This window comes from Onychostoma macrolepis, chromosome 13 (assembly GCF_012432095.1).
Source record: "Onychostoma macrolepis isolate SWU-2019 chromosome 13, ASM1243209v1, whole genome shotgun sequence".
NCBI classification, from domain to species: Eukaryota; Metazoa; Chordata; class Actinopteri; order Cypriniformes; family Cyprinidae; genus Onychostoma; species Onychostoma macrolepis.
Window position 1 is genome coordinate 19,610,872 of NC_081167.1, and position 26,952 is coordinate 19,637,823.

At 37.7% G+C, this 26,952-nt stretch overlaps 3 protein-coding genes across 4 annotated transcripts in view; 1 reads left to right on the forward strand and 2 right to left on the reverse strand.

The window, feature by feature from the left end:
• The window catches only part of rassf4a (Ras association domain family member 4a), a 160,883-nt gene extending 159,883 nt beyond the window's left edge, over positions 1 to 1,000 (reverse strand). The window contains exons 1-2 of the mRNA XM_058795722.1: positions 810 to 1,000; positions 590 to 699 (exon numbers count right to left, since the gene is read on the reverse strand). The gene's annotated coding sequence lies outside the window, so the exon portion shown is untranslated. The remainder of the gene's footprint in view (positions 1 to 589; positions 700 to 809) is intronic.
• Positions 1,001 to 3,498: 2,498 nt separating this feature from the next.
• Positions 3,499 to 26,952, reverse strand: part of wdfy4 (WDFY family member 4) — a 43,987-nt gene continuing 20,533 nt past the window's right edge. Inside the window, exons 34-62 of one of the 2 annotated variants that reach the window (XM_058795838.1) lie at positions 26,592 to 26,718; positions 26,283 to 26,434; positions 25,951 to 26,189; positions 25,488 to 25,609; positions 25,187 to 25,378; positions 24,892 to 25,004; positions 21,433 to 21,510; positions 21,146 to 21,337; positions 20,763 to 20,847; positions 20,476 to 20,648; positions 18,582 to 18,730; positions 17,696 to 17,816; positions 17,474 to 17,559; positions 17,325 to 17,381; positions 13,234 to 13,276; positions 12,908 to 13,027; positions 12,694 to 12,811; positions 12,266 to 12,375; positions 11,196 to 11,349; positions 10,974 to 11,065; positions 9,770 to 9,982; positions 9,141 to 9,273; positions 8,077 to 8,234; positions 7,728 to 7,886; positions 7,438 to 7,617; positions 6,196 to 6,378; positions 5,651 to 5,747; positions 4,856 to 4,976; positions 3,499 to 4,174 (exon numbers count right to left, since the gene is read on the reverse strand). In XM_058795838.1, the coding sequence (XP_058651821.1) occupies positions 4,108 to 4,174; positions 4,856 to 4,976; positions 5,651 to 5,747; positions 6,196 to 6,378; positions 7,438 to 7,617; positions 7,728 to 7,886; positions 8,077 to 8,234; positions 9,141 to 9,273; positions 9,770 to 9,982; positions 10,974 to 11,065; positions 11,196 to 11,349; positions 12,266 to 12,375; positions 12,694 to 12,811; positions 12,908 to 13,027; positions 13,234 to 13,276; positions 17,325 to 17,381; positions 17,474 to 17,559; positions 17,696 to 17,816; positions 18,582 to 18,730; positions 20,476 to 20,648; positions 20,763 to 20,847; positions 21,146 to 21,337; positions 21,433 to 21,510; positions 24,892 to 25,004; positions 25,187 to 25,378; positions 25,488 to 25,609; positions 25,951 to 26,189; positions 26,283 to 26,434; positions 26,592 to 26,718 (3,834 nt within the window). In that variant the 3' untranslated portion in view covers positions 3,499 to 4,107. Of the gene's footprint in view, positions 4,175 to 4,855; positions 4,977 to 5,650; positions 5,748 to 6,195; positions 6,379 to 7,437; positions 7,618 to 7,727; positions 7,887 to 8,076; positions 8,235 to 9,140; positions 9,274 to 9,769; positions 9,983 to 10,973; positions 11,066 to 11,195; positions 11,350 to 12,265; positions 12,376 to 12,693; positions 12,812 to 12,907; positions 13,028 to 13,233; positions 13,277 to 17,324; positions 17,382 to 17,473; positions 17,560 to 17,695; positions 17,817 to 18,581; positions 18,731 to 20,475; positions 20,649 to 20,762; positions 20,848 to 21,145; positions 21,338 to 21,432; positions 21,511 to 24,891; positions 25,005 to 25,186; positions 25,379 to 25,487; positions 25,610 to 25,950; positions 26,190 to 26,282; positions 26,435 to 26,591; positions 26,719 to 26,952 lie in introns of those variants that run through there. The other variant, XR_009273927.1, reaches the window with a different exon arrangement.
• Positions 13,287 to 16,403, forward strand: lrrc18a (leucine rich repeat containing 18a). The gene has a single exon (XM_058795849.1). It carries the CDS (start codon positions 15,564 to 15,566, stop codon positions 16,302 to 16,304), a length of 741 nt encoding a protein of 246 aa, XP_058651832.1. The 5' UTR covers positions 13,287 to 15,563; the 3' UTR covers positions 16,305 to 16,403.

Consider the following 26,952-nt stretch of genomic DNA (forward strand, 5'->3'; position numbering starts at 1 on the left):
TCACAGCGCATATTAATGAGCAGATGCAGCGTGAGGATGGCAGAGGGGCCCAGGAAGGAGCTCAGAGGGAGTGAGAGAGGAAGATACAGTTACTCCGCCGTCCTCAGCCCTGGATCACTCTGAAACATTAGCGTTGAGCGTAAACACAGCTATACTCTTCATCAAAGCCTGACTGTCTCGTCTCGTCTAAACTTACCATGACCTTCTGCTGTCCCGCTTTGTTTTTGCTCTGCAGGAGTGTTTATATGCTGCAGCAGTGGAGCGCTTTTTTGCCCCGGATCTTTGTCAGAGAGGCCTCTGTGCTCTTTTGTATGGAGCAACAGTATGTGCAGATGTTGCAAGCACAAAACCCAGAACAAAGCGAGAATGTCAGCTGTACTCAGGGGACAGAAATCCACAAACTACACAGAGATGCGTACACATTAGGCCATCAAAAGCAGAGCACATTAATCTGCTCTCAATTCTGTTGTTTTGAACAACACCCTTGGCCTTGACCAAATCTAAAGAGGCAGCAGCAAAGAAAAAAACTCATTTTCCGCACTGAGCTGCAACTTCAGCAAAAAAATAAAGTCTGTGATTATTTACTCACGCTCATGTTGTTCCAAACCCATATGCAGTTATTTTCGCTGAGAAACTCCAAATGAGAAAATCTGAAGAATTTTTACACCGCTCTTTTCCTCGCGAGCAGTTAATAGCGACCTGAGGGAGATAATATTAGTTTTACACGACAGCCATTTTTTATGCGCTGAGCTTGCAACTTTGAAAGAAACGGTTGAGCAAATATGTAACTTCTGTGGTTGTTTACTCACGCTCACGTCGTTCCTTGTGCTTTTATTTTAGATTTCAAAGCTGAAAAACTGTTTGTTTGTTTGTTTGTTTAACCACTCTTTTCCTCACATTCACAGTTAGTTACGTCGATATTTGATTCGCGCCATCCAGATCCTATATTCACTGTTGTCCATGGCAACGCTTTATCAAAAACCGGTACTATTTTCATGTCTCTCATTTTTGTGTAGGCCTATACCTTTTTTAAATGTTGCATGCTTTGTTCTTTAAAAAAAAAAAAAATCAGGTCTCTTGACTCACACAATGCGTGCGAACTCAGTTATTGATTGCAGTAAAAATGGACTATTTTTCCTAGCTAAATTTTATAATATACAAATAAAGTTACAAAATTCAATCCAAACTCGCAAATTTACTACATTTGGAATAAATTTAAGTTTGGAGCAAACAGGTTTTTACTATTTGAACGAACGATTCCTTTAAATACAAATAGGTTAATCCCTCTGCAGTGAATAAAGTGGACTTTAATAATTCTTTAATTTCCGCATTTTGAGAGCACACACATTACACTGCTCTCCCTATACACACCGGGGATATAATCTTATGGAACGGCTGATCTCAGATTCCCATCCCCGTTTTCTTTATGGCCCGACCCCCATCGCTGGATTATTCATGCTGTTTAATGACGGCTATTAGGAGAAGACAGTCTCCAAAGGTTGGAGGGGAGCAACAATTAGCCCTCTTCCCCAGAGAGGCAAGTGGAGCGTGGCCTGGTGGGAGCTCCCAGTAATCACAGCTCTTTCCCTGCTGTCTGCCTGCTTGAGAGAACCAGACTCAATCCCACTCATGTGCCAAAGAGCCCCTTAATACACAGCAAAGTTACACAACACATCTGGACAGATGAACAGAGGAGGACCTGAAGCTTTTTTTGCTGGAAAGTCAGTCCAGGAAGCCTGAACATGTAGCTGAGCGAGTGTCTTAAGAAATTCAATATAACACTGTACATTAAAAAAAAAAAAAAAATATATATATATATATTAAAAAAACAATTGATAAAGATTCATATTTAAGTAGCATATAATTACATTTAAAAGGGTCCAGGGTACAAATTGCAATTTTGTTGCAAATGCATGTGTTGCTCTGCATGCTGTGACCCATATTCTTAAAATGGACATCTGTGTTGATTCTATGAATTTAACTACCGCAGTAGCCCTGACAACTACCAAAAAACATTACATCAACTGCTGGATCCTGCCAGGGGACCACATGTACAACTGGACATTTCACAGAAAGCCTATATTTGCTAGTATTTCTGTAGAATAAACACACTTGCTCATGATTCATTAAGGGTGTCAGAAAATACTGGCTATTATTAATCGGGCTGCATGCAAACAGAAGCGTCATTCAAGGTCATGACTAAATGATGCTATTCAAATCATAAGAATCATTAGTATTCCTGGCATCTTTAACAGATGATGTTACACATTTAAACTTTATGTGTTGGCAACGTCTGTGAAATTAATCAGATTAAATATGCATTGGTGGGCTAAACAGATACATTCTGCATTGTAAAGCTGATTATAAAATGAACAATAGTTGCATTTGCCACAACAAAGCATAGTTTGGTAATGTTGGAATGAGGTTTGGTATGATGTGGATTGAAGCCTGTGATTGAGGTCGGATAAACTCAGGCATGTACAGTATAAACATGTTTTCTCAAACAAGCAACAAAAAATTGTTCTTTCCAGTCCTTTACCACACTGCAAAGACAAAATGATCCACATTCAAATTGTATATAAATCTGCTCAGATTTGACATTCAGACCAAAATAAAGGGGTTTTGAAATCCTAATGTTCAAATGGTTTTACATTGTACTTATATTTTTAAAAATTCCTGCATGTAATTACATCTGTAATTAATTTCTGTAATTACATCTATTACTGTAACACTGCTGACCCATCACCTTAACCCACCCATAAACCTGTCCATACCACCAAACCTGTCCCTAACCTTACCCGTATCCCAACTCAATAGCAGCAAAAGTGTTTTGCAATACAATATGAACACAATAAGCACATTGTACTTATTTTTTGATGCAAGTTCATAGTAGTTAAGACCACTTAATATAAAGTGGGACCAAGAAATCAATACTTCTGTTCAGCAAAGTCATTAAATTGATCAAACGTGACAGCAAAGACTTTTACATTGTTACAAAAATACTTTAAATAAATTCTGTTCTTTTGAACTTTCTATTAATCAAAGAATCCTGAAAAAAAAGTATCACAATTTCCACAAAAATATTGTTAGAATAAGAGTTAGAAATGTTTTTGAGCACCAAATCAGCCTAAAACATATTAAAAAAGAAAAGTTATTATAGTTTAGCTTGATCATAAGAGACTTCTTTCACATACACTTCACATACAACCGCAATTGTATAGGTAAATTTAAGTGTTAGTAATAATAATTCTTTACACAGTCAAAACAGCATATCACTGTTTCCTGTGTGCCATAATTTAGTGGCATTTATTTCAAAATACTGTACTTCAGATCATGGAATGCGTGTAAATGCAGTTTTACAGATCCACACCCTCTATGATGGGAATCTGGGGCACATTGCCAATGGAAACTCTGACTCTTAATTGGCTGAGGAGGTTGATTCAGCCCTTTAACAGAAGCGTTTTCCCTGATGTTCCACACTGAGATAGCAGGACTGCATAACAAGTAAGCAATTTTATTTTGATTTAATTACAGATAGTTAAATTTAACTAATAAAATCATCTTGATATACAGTATAAACTGAATAAAAAATCTTCCAACATAAAACACAACTAGTAAGCAGAACCCTGCTGCTTTATAAAACACACCATTCAGTATGTCCACTGGTGTAGTTTATAAACAAAAATATGAAATGGCACACAAGCGAATGGCTTCGAAACTCCAGCGTACCGGTGTTTATAAAATAAACATTACTTTGGCTTTCTGGGAGTCCAGTGAGAGAAAGAGAGCTACTATACAATAAAACCAATCCACCAAATGGGCCTACTTTATTTTTTTTTAAATGGCATCATCTTTCATTTCTTAAATAAGCAATGTTGTGTTTCCGGCCCTGGCCAGCGAGCCTCACCCAGTCCAAGAAAGAATGCGTCATCCCTGTAATTCACCAGACCCAGAGTGGGTCTCCTGAAGTCAGCAGTCCTGCTGGAAGTGGTGAGAGCAAAGTGCATACGTAGGCAGCACTTAAGCTGGACTCTCTGCTGGCATGTGGCTGCATTCAGCTGCAGTTACAGCCGACTTTAACGCTGACTGACGGATGATTGAATGATCCTAGCTCTCGCAGGACCAGCTGTACACCCTGCCCCAGGCATCACCGACCAGCAGTGTGCCATGCGTTCTGAAATCACAAATTAAAATCACATCTTCAGAAAAAAAGACTAAAGTCACTGCTAATCATATTGAGCTTAAAGAGAAAGTTCACCAAAAATGAATATTCTGTTATTACTCACAGTGGTGTTATTCTAATGCCATAGGCCCTTCTCTTTTTTTTTTGATAACAAAAATAGTCCTTTAAAAAATTGTCCTGCTCACACTTCTCTGTATAATGGCAGTGGATCACGACCAGCATCAAACAAAGACGCAAAAGTGTCACATTCATCATGTGGCATGCTTTTCGTGGGTAAGTCAGGATGAACGGTGGTGCTAATAGAGTCTCATGAATGCAGTCATGTACAGAAGACCTACAGCAAAGGTCAAAATGTTCATGAATTAATAAATTAAATTTCAGTTTATTGTATCGTACTTTTTATTTATTCATTTTTTTTCAAGTTTGATGCTGGTCACTACCATTATATCGACAAGTGTGAGCATGACTTTTTTAAAATCTCCTTTTGTCGTTCAAAAAAGAAGGGTGTACAGCATTAGAACAAACACAGGGCAAGTAAATGATGACTTAATTTTACAATTTAGGTGAATTAACCCTTTAATCCTGTACTGATCATTTAAAACACTAGAGGATCCATTTGAAACAAGCTTTCAGACCATATTTTGGTCTGAGAGACTGGCCTTTCTTCAATACCTTGATATGCCCAGAGCCGTAATCGCAGGGTTATTTTTGCAGCGTCGACGAGAGGCGGTCTGATTGCGATTTAACTCTCGACAGAGCACCAGGTGTCTTTCCCACTTCCATGAGCTGCTGTCTAAGAAAAGCAAAAGCAAGAGTGAGATATGAGACAGAGATTATTTATGGTCAGCACGTTGCTAAATTGAGAGAAATACATCTAATATAAAGCCTTCACTGTTACAACGAGTTCCCCCAATTTAATTTAAACGTGTTGATACTTACACGCGCTGACGCTGTGCTGTAACCAATGTGTACCAAATTGGATTTGGTTATTATTGCTTTCTAAATTGCATGCCTACATCAGCAAAATTGCTCATCAGTGTTTACAGGCTGTATGTTTAATAACTTTGCCCCATAATTCCTCGCAGCTAGCCCTAATGCGTCGCACAAAACAGTAGATCATTATGAACTTTTCTTCGGATCGCTCAAAAACGAACCTCCGGCTGAGCGGCTGCACCATCACACTTAAGAACAGATGTAATCCGATTTATACAGCATTTTTGAAGGATGTCTAGTATTTGGTCTGGCTATTTAATTTCAAACATTACTTGTATATTAGAAAATAACGATTCTCGTGACGTCACAAAGCACACTGTTTTCCAATATTCCAAGAGCGAGTTCCTGTTATTTCATGCTGGCCATTAAGGAAGCTCGTGGGTTATAACGGTCCTATGACTGGAGGCGAGAACAAAAGCACATATTCACGCTCTTGTTCAATTCTGCACTTAAGGTGAAGTGTATTAGTGTTACCTGCTTCCTCAGGAGCTGATGACAAAACATGCCCTTGAGACACAGAGCACTCCTCATGTCCAGGTAATTGTACTCTAGTATATTCAGTCTTCCATATCTACAACAGAACCACACGGTTAATGAAAAAAAGAGGGGGAAAAAAAATCGAATGCAATTGAAGCTATATTCATAAATCAAATCTGCCGGCCATTGATGTCGCAGGTCCAAGCTCCAGTTGATGCCTAATTTAAGAAGCACTTTGATTTAATAACTGCTCTTACCTCATCTAAAGTGAGCACATGTAACTATTAATGCTTCTGTGGGACTTCTCAGCCAAGCCTGTGAGCCCCATTTCAATATCCCAGTTACCATATTTTAATATTTTGCAGCTATATTACCTGACTATTAAGCAGGAAACACTACAGGAAAGATTTATTGCTTAAACACAAAGGTGCAGTCTGTGGAGAAGACTTCTCATTTAAACACTCTCATTATAAAGTTCGCTATGTGAACGCTACGCCTCATCATCTTTCAGTCAGAGGCCCGTTCTGAAGATCTGCCCGTACCCGGACAATGCCGTCGGCGCTGCCGGTGATGATCACGTTGCGCGGGTCCCACTCATACTTCTGTGTGAAACAGCAGCACAGAATGTTTCCTTCAGGCCAGCAGGAAGTGTTTAAAGAGGCCAGCAGCTGCCCCTTCATGGTCCACAGGTACAAATGGGTCTCTGCGCATGACACAATCTCACCCTGAGAGAGACAGAATGGCGATTACTGATGCACATACCAGGCAAAAGACACTGCTTTTGTTTGGGGTCAGTAATTTTTTTTTGAACGATTCATTGAACTGATCAGAAGTGACATGAGGACTTTCACGTTGTTATAAACTTTTGATTCATCAAAGAGACCTCAAAAATGCATGATGGTTTCCATAAAAATACTAAGCTGCACAACTTTTCAAATGTTTTCAAATGTAATAATAGGAAATGTTTCTCATGCACCAAATCAGCATATTAGAATGATTTCTGAAGAATTATGTGCCACTGAAGACTAAAGTAAGACTGCATTCAAAAACTTACCGACCAAAAACATTTGAATGGTGTTTTTCTGTTGTGTTTTTAACTTTTTTAAACTTTCAAACAAGCCGACATTCAAAGACAAATGTTGTTTTTCTAGTTAAAAAATTGCAGTTGTATAAATATGAATGCATAGTATTAATTTTATAAATATTTTAATGTCAATTCATCTGAATTCTATCTATTTACATACAAATTGCAATTCTGCATCCTTTGTGCCACTAGGAATTTAATGTAAATTTAAAAGGCATTCTCAATTCATTTCATGCTCACAAGCCTGATATTTATAGTGGCCCAAAATACATTTGGACATTTAAGCAACCCGTAAAATGTATGAAGAAATAATAATAAATGGTTAAATGACTATAAATACTTTCAATTTGCTGTAATACAAATTATTTGAAAGAGGCTTGTAATTATGTATCAATACTTTTCTCTTGTGTTTTTAGTTGCAGGTATTTTTCACGCTGTGTAACTGGGGGTTTAAACATTAAAGCAGGTCTGAAGGGAAGGATGTGCCCACCCTTCCTTCACACAGCTGGCTGAGGGGAGTTTCAGACACACTCTGCGAGTGCAAATGAGCCGGTATAAATGTGTCATCCAGACGGCAACACGAGCTGAACGGCCCTAACCAAATTAAATGTGCGGGAGTGAGATGGATGGAGAGAGATTTGGGAGCTGAAAAATGCAGGCTGACCTCAGAGCGTGTATGTTTTTTCTGGAGGGTACTCACGGTCAGGTCATTAATAGCCAGGGCAGACACGGCAGAGGAATGTTCTGGTAACTGTGTGATGTAGCTGAGGTCCTCCAGGTCCCACAGGATGCAGGTCTGGTCCAGAGAGCCGCTAATAATCACACTATGTGCTTCTGATGCTACCAGACACGTCACTGTGTCTGTGTGACCATACAAGGTCTGAGATGGAAAATAAACATTTATTTATTAAAAAAATTAAACTAAATCTTAAAATGACATTTCGAGCATGAACATGTCTGTTTAGGATTGATAACACGTGTCAGTCTGACCTGTTTGAGTCTCATGTGTTTAAGTTTGTCCTTGCTGATGGAGACGTCCCACACACAGACAACAGTGCTGGTTCCTGCTGTGATAATGGTGCTGTTTTTGGGACAGGCAGCACATACAACATCTCCCCAGTCCGACACGATCTCACACACTGAAAAGCTCTGAAACACAAGTAATAAAGCTATCAAACTTTAACAGCCAACCAAAAGTAACCTTGTTAAATAATAAACAATACCTCAGACACACAGGAACAGGAAAACATCAAATGTAAAAAGAATTACTGAATGAACATTACAAGTAGGCCCATCATGTTAACTTATTTATGGATCTAGAGAAATTATAAAAGCACACCTTTTCAGTCGTGTAGCTCCCAAAAGAGCAGGTCTGGTCATAAGAGCCCCAGCTGAAGTATGTGTTCCACTGTGGTGTGATGAGAAGTTTGTTTTTTTCCACGACCAATACATCTTTCTCTCTACACACTATTTGACCAACAGGCCCCAGTGTGAGCTCTATGTAGAGAAAGAAGAGCAGGTTTATGTAGTGTGACATGCCATGTATATATATCTTGCAAATGTTTTTGATCAAATTAATGTAGACTTGAATAAAGGTATACATTTCTTTCAAAAATGAATCTTACTGACTCCAAACTTTTAAATGTTCGTGCCTATTTAAACGTACTTTTAAAAATCAATGTCACTGAAAACTATTGATGAAAAGTTCAAAACCTTAAAATTGTGGAGCTATTAAAATGTTTTTTAAAAAATTGTATGAATTAATTTTAACTGATCATTTTTACATTGTGAAAAATATGTTGGAACAACTGTGTCAGCACTTTAAAAAAACTGTGGTCAAGAGGAGTATTCTACTTTCAAATTACCTACATATGTGAGGACACAGTCAATCTCCCTTCCCACTGACAGTAGAACAGTAACACAAATCATAATGAAGCCTGAGATGATTGCAAATTTCTCTCATGATGCCCTTTAAATCTCTCCTTGTAGGATTTACTGATCAGAATGATAAAATAACGTCTGATGTGAGAACAAGATATTGAGTGAGAGACAATAGAGCGGGAGAGATAGAAACACAGTGAAAGAGAATCATCTAATTTTCCAGAGAGATCCTTTTGGGACATTCCGATTATTAAATAAGCCTCAGTGGCTGTATCTTCAAGTGTGGCCTAACAAATAGCAGGAGTTGAATGGAGCCGAGCTGAGCTGTGACTGAGAAAATGAGCCTGTGAAAAGTCTAGCCAGCATCTTCTGCCTCGCGGCTCCTATTGCTCCCTGTAGACGTGGCCCCATCTTGTAAAAAATAATTGAGGAATGGAATAAAATAACAAGGTGACTATGAATGATTAAATGGGGAGGGGGGGTCTCTACCGCAGAGCTGTGGTTGTTCATTTTCAGCAGTACCTTTAATAGCTTGGGCGGAGGGCTTGAGCTTGTCCAGTTTAAAGAAAAAGGGGGTTATCTGACTGGATACAGATGTCTCTTTCCCAGAAGCAACCTTGTGAGGTGTACGGCTAGGGTGTGGTTTGGTGAAGAGCTGGAAGCATAAAACGTCTTTTAGTATTGCAATTACAGTAGAATACAGTATTACAGTAAATCATCTCATTATAGAAATCAACCTTACCAAACATTGGAAATTGCATGACATATTGGCACCACATTGGTTACTGGCTGTTATATGAGATTTTCTTTTATCGTATCAGTCGATTTTATATATTTAATTTCTGTTCATCTTTAAAAAAAATAGTAATAATTAGTTTTTGATTGTTTTATATTTAATTTTTTTGAACAAAATAGTAAAGAATTTTAATGTTTACCGAATTTACCGGTTATCAGCCATAGCATGAACATTCTTATCAGCTTGTCAGTATCGGCAAGAATTGGAATACTGATGCATCTCTAGTATATCTGGTTATCAAAAGTGCTTTACAATTGTATTCTGTACGTACAACCAAAAACATTCTCTAAAAAAATTGAATAGAGTTATAGAAGATCTCCTAATATTCTTTAAACAGTGTGCTCAACTGGTGTACCTGCTTCGGTATTTGGCCAAAGTTGCTGATGTAGCCAAGCACAGTGCTTTTCATGACAGGATCCTTCATGCTTGCTCTGTCGTGTTTGTCAGTGTAGAAATATGGGTGAAAGGTGTTGAGGGCCTCCTCTGCGGGAAGACCCTGCTGTTTGTATCCGAAGATCAGATCAATCCAAAGATGCAGGCGTGCACTCACGTAATCGCTCTCAAGAGCCTGCAGAGATGGGCAAACTCAGTCAGTCAGCAGATCTGGATGGGGGCTAATACGCTATCAGTGATGCCGTAACTTTTATTTCCGTAGAAGTGCAGGCAAAAAAGCTGTGCTTACAAATATCAGGTCAAAGAGAATGCACAACAATGCACTTTAAAAAGATATTATTCCACCCTGGCGACTGATTACAGTTCAAACAATCTGATATAAAAATTATATTCCAAAAGTTTGTATTCCTATTTCGTGTTACTAAGTCATTTTCCAATTTTTATTTTTTTAAAAATCTAAAGTATTTTAGAATTGGCTAAAGTGTCCAAACATAACTTAAACATACGTACAAAAGCAAAAAACACTTAAAATAACAAGTATAATCAAAGCAGCTCTAAGTCACAAGCACTAAATTGTGGAAGATCCCTATATTACCCTTCATTTGCATATGAAGGAAGGCGAGCAGACAGAATAGCTCATTTTATGCCATCTGGAAATGATACAAATATTGCTCTGTAGATTGGGAACTGATAAAGCCTGGCCCTTATATGCCTGCAGGCGTAACGTAGTGAGAAAGAAAGCATTCATTCCAATAACCAGCAGGCTTCAGTAATGGAGTTATAGGAGAGTGCAGATATTGTACTTGCGCTGAATTGGGCCTGTTATCTTCTAATTACAATGGCGTTAAACAGTGTAATGGGGCTTCCTTGATGAACTCAACAAGTGCTTATTATCTCAAGAAAGGCAAAAAATAAAGCAGCTGCAAAAATTATTTAACTGTCACCAAGTTTAGCTGGATATGAATGGTGCAACGACACTGATACTGTTTTAACTCTATACTTGTTTTCATGAAACTTGGTATGTGCTCTGATTGCACTGACCCTCGTTGTCTGTCACAATATAGGCTAAGAGTAAGTAAAGCAGCATCTAACGACAAATTAGATATTGTGATGCTGGTGGCCCACATTAAGGCCTATTTTGAGTTTGATAGACCAGAGAAACTGACCTCTCTGTGTGCTCTGATGAACTCCTGTGGGTCTCCTTTGGCCCACGGTGGCAAAATCACATCATCTAATGGTGTTCCATCCTGCATGCAACCTGTATTATCAATACACACATTTAATGACTAATGAAACAGACCATTTACAAATAAAATTAAAAAAAATATTTAAATATAAAACCCCCTCCATTTCCATTCAATTGTTGTGCTAATACTGATATATATTACCAAAGTCAAATTGGTTGGAGTTGACAAGAAAGTCCGGGAGGTAGAAAAATTCTGGAATGAGCTCTCTGACATCACTCATGTTGTCCTTAGATGCAGATTCCCACTCGTTCTGAATGCTGTGAAACATCCGCTCTGGAACGTCAAATGTTCCGCCCTATATATATAAAAAAAAAGATTAAATCCACCAAAATTTGAAACTCTAGGAAGGGTGCATTTCCTGATGTTATTTAAAAGCAAAGTGGCACGGTGAAAAGGAAAACACAATTTGGAGCAAAGAAACATCAAAGAACTAAAGAAAATTTTCAAAGACATGCCATCATATACATGTTTGTTTAATGCACAAGGTTGGGAGCTCCACCACCAGCAAGGCTGCCTAGAACACTACAACGGCCCCATGTGTGTATATGAATCATAGTCAAAAAACAATTGCTTAGATTTGAGACATTTTCAAGCAATTGATTCAGGCTTTTTATTTTTCAAGGGAGTTTATACGTCCTGGTGAAAATCTCTGGAGAAGTTATGTAATTTGCAGTAAAAGCAAATGCCCTCATTGAATGAAAGTAATATTCTGTTAGTGGCACAAATCTGATTATGAATATTACTGTACGGAGGAAAGCTGCTCAAGTGAAGCAAATATCATTGCAAAGTGTTATCCTAATGTTTGCATTACGTTACACCGGCTATCAAATATGCATGACATTTTATTTTAATCAATTGGTTCCATGTGTATAAATGAGATATTCTTTAAAAACAAAATGTGGTTTTGCACGCAAGTGACGCAAAAGAATTTATTTGCATACATATTAAAATCATACCCTAATTTGGTTTTGGAAAGAAAAAAGAAAAAGCGCACACAAGCCCAAACAAGGCCAAAAACAATGAAGCTCATTTCATCGAGTAAGTTCAATTTAGAAAAATTTAATTTTATAGAAGTTCTGTCACTCGGACATATTTTGTGCTTCATTTGATAAAGAAGAGGCATTATTTATTGGAGTTTCTCTAGCACTGTGTGCCCTGTAACAACAGTAGTGTGATGTAATTGAGCCTGGTCAAACAGGTGAGAAGTTTACCTGCAGGTGGAGGAAGGTCTGGGAGAAAGGCTCCATCCTCACCAGGTACGAGGCCACTATGATGGCTGAGGAATAGTGTGTGCAGTAATGACACTGAGCTGACAGATCACCTGTAATCATGACATTAAGTAAATTAAAGCATTTATATTCAGTCAGTTTATTTCATTCAGTCCTGCAGGTCCCTGAATGTTTTTTTTTTTTTTCCTCCAAATAACAGCCCTGATTCTGCCAATGTGTTTTAAAGTTGCTATTGGCTAACTGAATCAGATTTTTTGTTCAGTTTCGGGAAAGAAAAAACCCCAAAAACAACCAGAGCCTCCATGGCTGCAGGTGAAACTGACAAACTCCATGAACTCCAGCTGTATGAACAATAGGTTTTTAGGTCTCAGTTACAGAATAGTTACATATAAAAGGTTCATACGCTTTACCATCATTATTTTCCACCTCATTGTATCTCTGAATGAACTTCTCTTTTCTCTTCTCATTTTGAGCTCCCATTGGTTTGGAGAGATCTCTGAATGTAGCAGGGCAGGACAGATCCAGAGTCTAACAAGCGGTGAATGAGATTATCAAACAAACAAAAAATTTCAGTATCAAAAGTTCAAAATTTTCAGTTACAGTTTGGGTACATGTTAGATTTACCTCTGATTCATAATCAGCAATGATCCATGGAAAAACAGGATATTGCATCAAGTCATTATATGTCCGTCCAGCAAGCGTGTTTAGATGCATAAGGTATTCAAAGTTACTGATTTCTCCTCTCTATGGAAAAAGAAGATACATACTGTCAAGAACAAAAAAAAAAAAAAAATGAAAAAAAAAAATATACATTTGGGTTAATGTAAAATAACTTTTCAGAAAGCTTATATTCATATTGTGGCATTCAATCCATTCACTGTAAATGCAGGATGTATATTACAAATATTAATGGTTAATGTATGTACAGTAGTTAAAGACTCACACATTACCTGCCATTTAATTAGGGCAGTCTTCTCAACCGCTGCTGCCTTTCTGTATGAACACAAAAAAATAACTGAAGACCAATTTTATTCAAAGATTTTACAGTAAAACATTTTGATATTTTTCTAACTTATTTTTCAAATATTCTGTGACCTACTGCAATGTCACCTAACATGCAATGCAAACAGTGTTGTGTACTTAGCAGTTACAGAATCAAGTGCCTTGAACCAGTTCATAATTCACCGTAGAATTATGAACTGGTCATCCGAACCAAGTCTACTATGGTTGCATAGCAACAGGTTAAGGAATAGAAAGAGCTTATGGATTTAAACCAAGGAGGGTCCGTATTTCATCAGACACAAGGGCCAAAAGCAACACATACATTGCTGTGGAAAAAAGGGTTAAGACTTTATTCAGGCATGCCTTTCCCTCCTTTAAAGGAGTAAATAGTGCCATCTATAGGTTTTGGAAAATAACTATAAACACACAGTAACATATTACCTTGGAAATTAATTTTCTCTTTAACACACAATAGTAAATTACAAGATTACAAGTGCGGTTCCTACAGAAAGCCATCGAAACATGCAAAATCACAGCTGATTTGACATGGATGCGTAGGGATGATCAGATTTTCACAGTAACTATTAAAACTTGTTTGCTCCCAAACATTTATCACCACTAATTCCCATATATAAATGAAAAGAAAGCAAGAGAGAGAAAAAAATGCAAAGTTCAATCGTAGCTAATGGGTGAAACTATTAACATGCTGGACTTCAAAGAACATTCTGGAAATGTAAACTGAGGGAGTGTACAAACACAAGCGCTGCAACACTTCTTTCTCCCCTTTCTTTTGTGCGCGCTCCTGTCACAGGACAATAAAACTCTTGGCACCGCGCGCAAGCGTTGCTTGGTAACAAAAGTTAAACAGGACAAAGCTTCTTTTTGGAGTACAGTCTGAAGATCCTCCTCTGATTCTCAAGCAATTCAGTTGTGGACCTCATTTAAAAACTGTAAGTAAGAAAAACTTATTTAAGTCTTCCTTCACACCGGAAAGGAGATGAAATGAATTCTGGGTAACAATGGCTGGTTGGGGCAAACTGATGGTTTTTACACACTCTTGCATAATCCTTTTACCTTTAATCCTTTAGCCTTTCTGAAGTTGTCGAGCACAGGCAAAAAAATAAAAATCACATTAACAATAAAATGTTTAAAGATATAAATATTCTTTAAAAAGTGCTTACTGACTGATTTAGTTCGGTGAATACAGGTACAAATAGTGGCACAACTAGCAAAGTTAGACACTGAAGCCTAATAATTTATCACAGTATTTATATATTTTTTTTCTTCAAAAAATAATAATTTCAAACTAGCCATTTGGATCATATTTTTAAAACAATAAAAATGACAAATTATGAGAGAGTGTCTAACTTTATTAACTCTAATCTGTTTTATTTATATGGTAAGTGTTATTGAATCATTGGTACAACATGCAAAATAATTTTTTATTAATTTTAATTTTGGTAAAAATGTGAATACTCTAAACTATGACTCACATTTTAAAAAGCATATGTATCAGTTAGAAAGTATATTTTGGTAACAAACGATTTCTGGTCTTAAATCATGTAGTCGCGGCATCAATTATATTTCATATGTCACAAATATAGCAATACCATCCAATTTTCTCTCCGTTTGGAGGGGTTCAGAATCAGCGAATCACAAACAACATGAAGATGGATCACACCGATGGTCAGGTCTCTGTAATTGCACCTCTCGGATGCAACGGATTCAAAAACAAAAGGTCTAATAGAAACAGGATGAACCGTATTAGCCCATCTACCAATGTGATTAATGAGTCGCCAAAGGGCTTACAATGCAGCCACTCCTCCTTTTTAATGGGAAGATATGAAGGGAGCGAGTTTAAATCTCTTTCCAGTGTCATTTATCAAAGTACTGATTTGACTCTCTCCACACAGTCACACGGATTGCTAGCGCCGCCCCGGATCAATCAGACGGAACACAAACAGCTTTTCCCAGAATATGTGTTGGGTGCTCGCCGTATACACTGTTATCTAGTATTAGCCTTAATTAGAGAACGACATTATCCTAAAAGATCCCTTTAGGGTGAGTTGGGTGAGTGAGTCGGTTGTAAACATTACACCCCTCTCATTCCCCAAACGGCCCGACACCTCCGTGCCCCCCAATACTGCCTGTGGGCATACATGATACCTCTTTCCCTATGCAAACAACTAAACTGTCCCGTCATTAAGTCATACATGTTTAAAGCTACGAGGTCCTGAGATAATAATTACATGACTTGAGTTAAGACTTAATCAAATTGATGCTTCAGAAGCGCTTAACCATTAATCTGTGTCTATACAGCTCCATGGCTAAAGGAAAGAGAGCAGGCGGAGCCAAAGGTACGAAGATCACCTTGAAAATGGCTAAAAATGCTCTCAGAGTAACTCCAGATGGCAAACTACGACTTGATCTGAGCAACGTAGGCATCGCCACGTTTCCCAAATGCCTTCTAAAGTTAAGAAACATAGAGGAACTTGACCTGAGCCGCAACAAATTGAAAATAATCCCAGAATTCATTGGCCAGCTCAGTGGACTGCGTTGGTTAGACCTTCACAGCAACCAAATCGAACAACTGCCCGAAAGCATTGGACTCCTGGGATCTCTGCTCTACCTCAACCTCTGCAACAACAATCTGGACTCTGCCGGTTTATCGCCTGACATAGGAAGTCTGAGAAACCTCCAGGTTCTCAACTTGGGTATGAATCGTCTAAACGCCCTCCCTCCCACCTTGGCCACCCTAACAAACCTGACAGAGCTGGGACTTTTTGATAACTTGTTCACACAGATACCGGAATGCATAAATGCGTTGCCCAACCTGACGAAGCTGAACACCAAACGCAACCCTGTTTCCTACACACAGCGAGATGGCAAAGACTCTGACTCTGTAAAGACAATGGGAAATCTGTTTTTGGTGAGAGAGAGAGATTTGTGCCATCCTTGTCAAGAGAGGTGCAGAAGGAAAAAGATGCTTGAGAGGTCGCAAAGAAAGAATAATTTTTAGGGCTGATCTCGCCGAACTCTGTAGCTCGAGGTAATCAAGAAAATTGGCGGCAGCAGACTACTAGCTCACCTCCAAGTTTTCAAAAAGGACAAGCCAGACCTGTCGGAGATACCAACACATCGTCTTTTATGAATAACCTTTATACATAATGACTCAACATTTAAATCTCCTCCTGTACTCTTAGGAACTAAACAGCAGGTTTTGCAGGAGGTTCACCAAATATTGTTGGATCTCAAGCTCATTTTCATAGGGACAAAATGTGTGTCAAACAAAACTATGACAAAGTTAACTTCAACTAAGGCTAAAGTTATAAAGTTAAAGTTCAAGCTGTTTCATTGTGCCTCCCAAATTAAACGTTTTCTATAGAATTAAAATGTACAAATACATGAATTTGCACATCAACAACAAATATTTAAATATGTATATACATTAATCTCTCTATCAACCAAGGGGTTCCTGGATCTGTAATCTGTATAGTATCATTAAAAAATATATGCATCAAATTACTGTGTATTTCTTATTGTAGGAAAACAACTTTGGATTTGAAGCCGATGGGAAACAATCAATATTAAGTCCATTCCCTCTTCATCATGTCAAAAAGTCAGGGGAACTAAACATGATAAAACTAAATTGAGCAGAAATTGAAATGGTGAGTTAAGGAATGATAATTTGAACCAAAACAACATCTGAAATAACGAATAGGTAGTAAGCTTATGGCACCCTTGCAGACAATTAACAACTATAAAATTGTGAGCTGTACTGGCTGCTGATGACTTTGAAAAGTTACTGAGGCCGTTTTAATTGGTAGGAAGTGCTGAAGATGCAGTAATTGAAGTTTCAGTGTAGTGCCGGGATATTGTTTAGGGGATTGAGAGTCTTCCTGTCAATAGTTAATCGCTCACATAAGAGAATGTGTTTTCTGGAAACTTTGAAACCACAAAACTCTGTTGCAATATAAAAGCATCACAGTCTCTCTAACTGAAATGGCAGCTGTCTGCGTTATCGGGCAGATTACCTCACCTCGCATTAAGTACAGTCTCTCCCCTTCCCTTTAATGAGGAGACCACAGAGCACAGCCTAGAAAAAAAATCAAGATAAATCAATTTAGTCGGTGTCACCTCACACACAGTTCTTTGCCTGCCTGAAGCACAAGCATTTTCTCGTTTTACCTTTTATATGCATTGACGTGATCATTGTTGAAGAATACCAGGAAAACAGAAGTTCCGTTCTTTAAGAATATTTCCAGAGCGTTGTCCTAGTGTCATTGAGAAATATAAATAACAATTAAACTAACAAGCATGATAAACAAATATAAGAGAATAGAATAAATAGTTAAATATAAAATATATGAATTAAAAAAACTAAATGACTGTGGGCTCTGTGAATCTCACCTCAAGCAGAAAGCGCATGAAATTAGCCTCTTTGATGTCATCATATGACCAGCGTTTGCAGTTTGGACTCACTGAGTTTTTCTCTTTATTCATCATGCTGCAAATATATGAGTCTCTCACACTATAATAAGTACAGAAAATTTAAGATGCTGTTAAATCTGTATAAAAAAATAAATAAAACAAAGCTGTTCCATCTCAGTAAACTTAATGTTATCTTTTTCTTTACAGTCTTTTAATAATAAAATAACTAATTATCACATAATTATATACACAATGAAATATTTAAAAACTACAAAACCTTATTTGTTTCTTATGTGTCTAAGTCTTATAAAAATAAATACACACTACTATTTAAAAGATTCTCATTAAGATTTTTTTGTTTTGTTTAATGAATTAATACTTTTGAGGAAGGATGCATTAAATTGATCAAAAGTGACAATAAAGATGTTTATAATGTTACAGTAAAGTATTTCTATTTCAAACAAATGCTGTTCTTTTGAACCTTCTGCTTATAAAAGAAACGTGAAAAATGTATCATGGTTTCCACAAAAATATCAAGCAGAAACTGTCTTATTAATAAATATTTATTGAGCACCAAATCAGCATACTGATGATACGACGATACAAGGATCATGTGTCACTGAACACTTTAGTAATGGCTGTTGAACATTCAGCTTTCCAATCAAAGAAACAAATTACCTAAATAAATAAAAATCTGTTTTTTATTTATAATAATATTTCACAGTTTTTACTGATCAAATAAATGCAACCTTGGTGAGCATAAGTGACCTCTTTCAAAAACATTTAGAAAAACCTCACCAACCCCAAACATTTGAACAGTAGTGTATAAGTAGAGAGTTACGCAGAGAGAAAACAGTAGCTTTACTTGGTCTGATGATGGATTCTACAGCATACATCTCCTGTGGAGGTCAACGTGAAGCCCTCGCATACGTAGAGGTCAGCTTTGCCAAACAACAGGACTCCTTCATTCAGCACATGACCACTGACGACCACCACGCAGTGTTTAGCTTTGACCTGAGGTATGGACACATTACAGCAGACAGCATGGGTATCAAGTAGCTCATACAGGAATCTGTATTGTGCATTGAACTGTTTAAAATAAAGCTGTAATTTGTTTTACATGCTGCCAAATTCAATGAATGAGTAAACACAATGTCAAGCCAAGTTTTCAACAGTTGTACGAAGTGTCACTGCAGCCTGCCTTCTGAATTGTGCCCTGGGGCTAACGTGTCAAAGAAGCGCTGCCCCGGTCTTGATTGATCACTGTTACCACTTCATTATCTAAACAACACGGTGGAGAGACAAAAACTAAAGGGAGAAAAAGGCAAGATGCTGAATGGATGGGGTGTTTGTGAAACGGGGCCAATCTTCCGCAGGCGGAGTTCGCACGAAACCTCTCGATTATGCACGGCTAATTGTATTGTCTCCCTTCATTTCACACCAAGCAGCTGCACCTGGCCTCAGCCCTGAGTCACCACGACTCTGGGCTCCAGGGATCCGCGTCCCCAAAACATATGGGGTCCAGCCGTACTGCCAGCCGCTCCACAATTAATACAAATCAAATCAGAGCCTCCTCTCCATGCAAGCGCCCCCTCTCCAGCGCAGAGAGAGGGCCCCACTGTTTATTACCAGAATTAATCAATGACACAGCAACAATAGCAACACGCTAATTGATTAAGGCCCTGTTTAAATATATGGTCCACCTGGTGGGGTTTTGGTTTCAAACGGAGCTATAAAACAGAATCAGCCTTGACCTGAGTCAGTCCTAATTCTGTCTGGTCTTGGGGATTTACAACAACGACATATTACACCTTGCTAGAGGATGTTTTTAAGAGTGCTCGGTGATAGTTCATGTCAGAAAAATATTACATATGCACCAGCCATCATTTCTGTCACAAACTATGGCCATGACTGAAACCAAAGGTAGCCAGTTAATGATTATTTAAATGCCTACTATTCTTATTTATTCACTGAAATGATATTATATTATATTATATTTTTAAACAAATTTACTTTTTTGAACCCTTCAACTGCCAAACTACACACACAGATAGTGTGGGGCATCTATATAACAACAACAATAATAATTATTATTATTATTATTATTATTATTATTATTATATATATATGCTCCATATCTTTGTGTGTAGTTTGGCAGTTGAAGGGTGCAAAAATGGATTTTGAACCCTATTGTTATTATTATTATTATTATTATTATTATTAAATTCTGGGTAAAAGGAGGATTGGGAAATTATATAAACTGGATTCGAACTCACATTGCCCACTTGAGCACCAACCGCCACATCTCGGCTCCATATAAATGCAATAATTAACAACACGTAATACTGCATCTTTGAAGTTATTTCCTGTTTGAGCAATAATGAAAAGCTAAGCCTCTGTAGACATGGTGCCTGTAAATTACAGTCATCACATTGGCTCTGGAATTGAGGCGTAGGCTGCGTTAAGCGTGTGCATTTCTATATTAATAAGTATGGAGAGGGCAATTCGGCTGACACACAGCACAGCAGGACACACCACCGACTGAATGAATACAAGACAGCAGACATCACCCCCTACTGTTCCTTATTAATACTTCTGTCAGCCACTCTAGGCCCTGTTAATGCTGAAGAGTGCTGTCAGGCTCAGCACACACACACACACACACACACACACACACACACACACTACAGCTGTCCACACGAGAATGTGTTTTCTGTACCAAAGGAATGTGGCTCCAGGTGAATATGGGTCACTCTCACCTCTTCGGTGGGTTCCAGCTCCTTCAGTATGAGTTGAGTATCCATGCACTGCTCTGAGAAATCCTCGGGTAGAGGTGAAGCCTCATTCAAGACAGGGAAAAAGGTCAAATGCTGACAGTCTAAACCGTGCTCCTCCTCAACCTCCCGGCTTGCCTCGCACAGGATCCTGGGGTCTGGGACACACATAAAATATGCATTTTTAAAGAAATATGCAGATAAAGCTGTTGCTGCACAATATTAAACATGTTACAACACTGATGATAAAACTGACAAGAAAAGTGAGATACCTGAATCAGCCTCAATATCTTCTGCGGCTCTTTTGCTTTCTTCAACAAAATTCTTCTGAATGAGGCCTGAAGTCAGTGTTGGCATCTATTTAAAGTAAAAAACATATATATTTAACAGAATAGAACTGGAATTGATAAAATTTTGATAAATGTTTGTATATTTATTGTTATAAATTAAAATGAATAAAAATAAAACCTGCATTTGAAGATTAAACAACAGTGATTGGAAAAATAGTTTAAAAGAAATAATAATAATAATAATAATAATAATAATAATACAAATTAAAACCTGCATTTTCATTTTATTTAAAGCACAGAGTATTATGCTATCAATATTCTTCAGTCAGAAATGATTCTTTTTATGTACGGTGAAAATAGCTCACCCTTTTGGATAGACGTAGCTGCGTTCTGCGAATTCTGGATCGTGTTCGGTTGCGCCCCTCTGCGGTGTTCTGCACCCAGCCTCGCTTGAGGAAGACTCCTGGACCAGGGCCGAAGAGACCCCTCTCTCTAAGCAAGTCTTCCTCTATTCTTAGCCACTGAACAGCCATACGATCATTCTCACTGTGCATCATCTACACAAAACACAAAAGCAAATCAACCAATTTTTTTTTGTTGGATTCCTGGGGCACAGCATTATAAGTATTAATGGTTAAAAAAACAAACAAACCTGTGCGTGACTCCTCAACATGCTGTCAAATATGGTCTCACAAGTTTGCCAGTGTCCTTCCATGTCTAAGATGAACCCCTAATGGAAACAAACACACATGACATGCGCACACATGAAGGTACATTATGAAGGTGAACAAGCAGACAGTTATATGTATATAAACGGTCCTCTGTAGCTATTAGGTTTGCACACAGTTACAATAACATTTCGCAAATTGCATTCATGTGGGAAAAACAAGCTAGTGGCTATTTAACCATACAATAAAGCTGTCTCCAATAGTCCTCAGTGTGCTCTAATTAACTTAAAGTATAATATAAGCGCAGTGTGAGGTGGCTGCTGGCCCTGCGCCATGCTCTGTGTCCTGCTGATTTATTGTACTGATAGGCATTAGCCCTTCAGGAAGCCTGTGTACTTCACCACCGACCTGCTCATATCCAGATTTACTTAAAGGCTCATTAAACCAATCATCACAGTGGTGTCCTCATGGAGCCGGCCCAACAGCCACACTGACTGCAGTTCAGAGACTAGAGGTGAACCGTAAGAGCACTGAATCCAGCACTGCTATAGCTCAAACTGAGACAAATATGAATTATGAAGGCACAAGATAAATCTAAAATTAGTAAAAGGTGTAACTGCATAAAAATGTTTTTCTAAAAATCATATCTGACCATTTTGTGTTTTGTTTTAAATAACAGTGGACATAATTCGGCTTTTTTGACTTGAGGTCGATGAATAGATATGAACAATACATTTTGATCAATTTGTAGAAATTAAATTATTTTCCCTGTTATTAGTGTCAAACGCAGCAAATCAAATCATCTGTTGTAAAATAATAAAACTTGAAAATTTTCACAATTTTCTACAGACAGTGTGAAAAGGATTTCTGCAGGTAAACAGGAAAACAGCATTTCAAAAAAATCTAAAAACATTAATATTTCATTAGGATTGCAATAAAATAGTTATTTATTTTGTAGCTTTACTTACAGTAGTAACTCAGACTACTTGTTTCACCTACATACACATCGCTGCTTTGTATGCCATAACAAAATGAGAAAATCCAACCAAAATTCAGGAAAAATGTAATTTGGGTACTTAGAAAGAAAAACAGTGACAAGTTATAAAACTTGAAAAAAAAGAAAATTGTGCATTTGTGTGCGCTAAATGGATGGCGGGATTAAGAAGTGTTACAAAGGAGTTCACAGGAGTAATTACGGCCCTGTGTTGACAGATAAACACTGAATCATCGCCTAATCGTATTCTTTTATTTAGAGAATCATAAGTAATATATAGCATTAATTACTCCATTTACCCAAACAGCAAACTTATTGGCCTTGTACGCGTGCCACATTAAACAGCATCCCCTCTGCAATTAACATCACACTGATTTCCATTTTAATTACTTTCCACAGAAAAAGACTACCTTTGATGATAACATAACATAATGTCAGCTTCATTTTAGGCTGTTGGTGAATGTGTAATAAACTTAACTTGATCATTAGCTATGTTAATTATCTTTCCATTATGAAGATATAATTAGTCTGTGGCATATATCTGAAATGAATCCAGAGGAAAGTTTGCCCTGTGCCGTTCTGTAAGGGTAGGTTCTCTGGTGTACAGGCAACTGGATTAGACTGTGTGTGCTAAATAAACGTTTTAAAATGCTGAAATTGATTTAGCTCCCATTAGACAAAAATGATGTAATAGTAACAAATAACTAGTACAAGTAACTATGGTCAACATCATCAATTAAAAAGACAATTAACCTGTGAATACAGTTTTTTTAAGGCCACTTTTTACATAAGTTTTCTTTTTACTAAGGTTTTCCTCTATGCAGGGAGAAATGAGATAGGTAAAACTAATATTCCTAATTATTTTTCACAGTACTATCAAGTGAAATTAGAAAAAAAGCGTACATTGCAAGGGCCATATAAATATGACTTCTCAAAAAAGAAAAAGAAAAAAAAGTGACAGCTTGTTCCACATTAGGTGCAAACTGTATAATATGTGACCCTGGACCACAAAACCAGTCTTAAGTCGCTGGGGTATATTTGTAGCAATAGCCAAAAATACATTGTATTTTTTTTTAATGCCAAAAATCATTAGGATATTAAGTAAAGATCATGTTCCATGAAGATATTTTGTAAATTTCTTACTGTAAATGTATCAAAACTTATTTTTTGATTAGTAATATGCATTGCTAAGAACTTCATTTGGACAACTTTAAAGGCGATTTTCTCAATATTTAGATTCTTTTGCACCCTCAGATTCCAGATTTTCAAATAGTTGTATACCGGCCAAATATTGTCCGATCCTAACAAACCATACATCAATGGAATGCTTATTTATTCAGCTTGACGTATTTACACTTAAGACTGGTTTTGTCCTCCAGGGTCACATATGTGAACAATTTGCATTTCAAATAACAATACGAACATATATGGGGGAAAAAAAAGTAAAATCCCATTCTGAAGTCATATCTTGTTGCAACTTATTCACAATTTCATAAAATAGGGAAATAGTTTCATATTCAGAATATTTCAATGTAGCGTATGAATATTTCTGAATGTTTATAATACTGTCTATTGGCATTTTCTGCATTTGGACCAAAAATTACAATGGCTATTATTTGAGCAACTAACACAGCTAATCATTTAGATAAATCTTTCTCAACTGAATTTCTTCCATGAGCTAAGGTTAACTTTTTATCAAAACTTGAAAGAACTAAAGTACGATCTGACGATTGTGTGCACCTCATGATGTGTTTATGACGACTTTCCAGGAGAAATTCAAAATCCACAAAACTCTCAGCAAATTTCAAGCAGCACGTTTCTGAGGAGGACAATTCATCAAGACAGCTGATAGGCTGTCACAAGCTGATATGATACAGAGTAACACAAAATGAATGTTTTCATCGGATCGGGACTGCCTATAATTACCGCCCCCTGTTTCTGAGGCGGAGACGGAGATAGCAGCAGTTGCAAAGAAACAGCAATTTCATGCCCTTGTGCCTGAGTAATATCTCTGTGCATCCTTTTCCAGATGGCGACGTCTTCAGCGGTGGGAACTAATGATGTGGGCCGCGTTTCGGGGGGGAAAAACAACAATAACAGCGTCTTTAACCTTCAACAGCAAACGCAATGTTCTAGTGAGTGTTCCCATGGAAAAAATTAACAAATATCAATTACATTGCCCACTGAGGTGTATTCAGCTGTAATAATCCAAATTGATTTAGAGACAGGATTGAGACGGGGTAGGTGGCGGCTTCCGGTTGTGGTGACATTGGGATGGAGAGAGTGCACCTGTGAAGGAATTCTCATTGACTAAACCAGTGACTTCCTGCCTGTCCATAATATCATTCAATAGAGTACAGTACACTCAGCAAAGTGGTTCTAGGCATGCATCACATCAAGGCACTGGAATATAACAGAAAATGTGTTAAAAACAACTAGGCTGTCCTACCTCAGGAGTGCCGACTGGATCCTTCCCAAACCTCTTCTGCACAGATTGGAACGCACTGCTGAGAAGTCCTGCCCTCTTCTGGTGACCATTGTTTGCTTTTTTCTTCTGAGAGTCTGAAAGAAAAATTTTAAAATATGAAAATCATCTTCTAATTTTGCAACATACAGTGTATTATTAATATCCACCTCAAATATCCTCCTTTATGTCAGTCAAATACAACCAAACCTAAAGCAAGAGGATCAAAATAAGGTGGCTGACAGTAATCTCAAATGTTGACAGACAAGCAGTGACTGACCTATAAAGAGCTGCCAAGCTTTCATGGACGTCTCTTCCCACAGAGGGCTCACATCACCCATAGAAACCTGGCCCTCCTTGCTGCCCGGCTTAGCAGACAGGTCAATTTTATAGGCCTCCTCTAGCGCCTGTCTTCGTTCCCGCATGACTCTGCTCCAGGTGCTTTCCACAAGCAGCATCAGCTCTGACTCCACTACAAGGATCACAACCATATTCAAAGCATTTAATTTTACTTGTGTGCCTTGGCAGACAGGAAAAAAAAAAAAAAGTAAATATATACAGAATAAAAAATAAAAACAGACCTTCTGCTGAATCTATGACTTTGGTCTGCGATATCACTTGGCTGTTCTTGTGTGGGAAAATATGCCTCCAGATGTTTCTTGTGGGTTTTTTATGGACTTCACATCCAAACCCTTCAACAAAGCTAAAAGACAGCAATTTTTTTTTTTTATTATTATTTTCATTTAGAATCTAGGAAAATGGTGAATTATACTAATTATATTACAAATAATTATATTAAACAAGATGTTATGTTACATCTTTTTATGAGATTTTGCAATTCTGCTATTGCAATATTGGAAAACACAGTCTAACTAATGTTAAACACTTGATTTTATTTATTTATTAATAAAAAATAATAATAATTTTAGGGTTGCAAATCATTTTTCATTCAATAACCAATGACATGTTGGATTTGTGCTTTTTAATACAACAAAGTGTAACCTGTTAGTGAAAAGTGCCACTATCACTAACAATGAAACCCACCTGCCAGAGCGGATAAGAACGAGGCAGTGCATGAGACAGCTGATGAAGTGGACATTGGCATTGTATGTTGCCATGATCACATCCCAGTGCTGCTGTAACACGCGAATTGTTTGAATAATGAGTTCCTGCTCAGCTGGAGTCTGTCTGGGTCGAGACAGGAAGTAAAGTAGGGCTCGGTTCAAGTTTTTATACAGAACGCCAACCGTTATTTCCCGATGACCATGACCTCTCTCCAGTGCCTGATGTCAATACAAACATGCAGTGTAAATATGGGTTTGTCTGGGCTTGAAACAGTAATACAGTATATTGGAGAAATGAGAAGATAAACTCACCACTGCTATCTGTTCAGCCATGAAGACCAGGAGGTTCTCTGGTTCCACCACAAACATTCCAGAGTAGAGTTTTTCCACTAGCATTTTACTGAAGAATGCCACATTCTCAAACAAAACAGCAGTTTTTCTTTCCTGCTTGGTCCTGGATGGATCTAGGGAGAATACAGCGGGACATGTGAGTGGTATAAAAGCATCCTTAAAACCCTGCTTATTTTTTACAATATAATTTCATCCAAAAAGACCAAATCAATTTCTGACATTCAACAAATTAATTTAACGAAGTTTTATATGGTGTCTGATATATTTTACCATCTCTGGTCACGTGAGTAGACTGGCCCGCTTCCTGTCCTGTCATGTGGATGATGTCCATCACAAACTCCAGGAGTTCAGTCTGAAAGCTCTGCCTTTGCTCTTGACAGGCACCATCTGGGGAAAACTAAACACAAAACATTCAGAATGTTAAAATATTTCTGAGTAAAAAAGGTCTTCACTACAGTCCACAAAAGCACTACTGGCTTGACTGTATAAACTGCTGGATATCATCCCCCAGTGAGCTGTAATGTGCATCTCATCGTCAAAACTGAGCAAAGAGTGGCACCTTATGGAGGAAAAATATTATACACAACATCAGATGCTGCTTTAACAGCTCAGATGTGACTGCATTGCAATA

Bases quoted from the DNA above. Each gene is read 5' to 3' on its own strand.
- lrrc18a (XM_058795849.1), top strand. From the start codon at position 15,564: ATGCTTCAGAAGCGCTTAACCATTAATCTGTGTCTATACAGCTCCATG.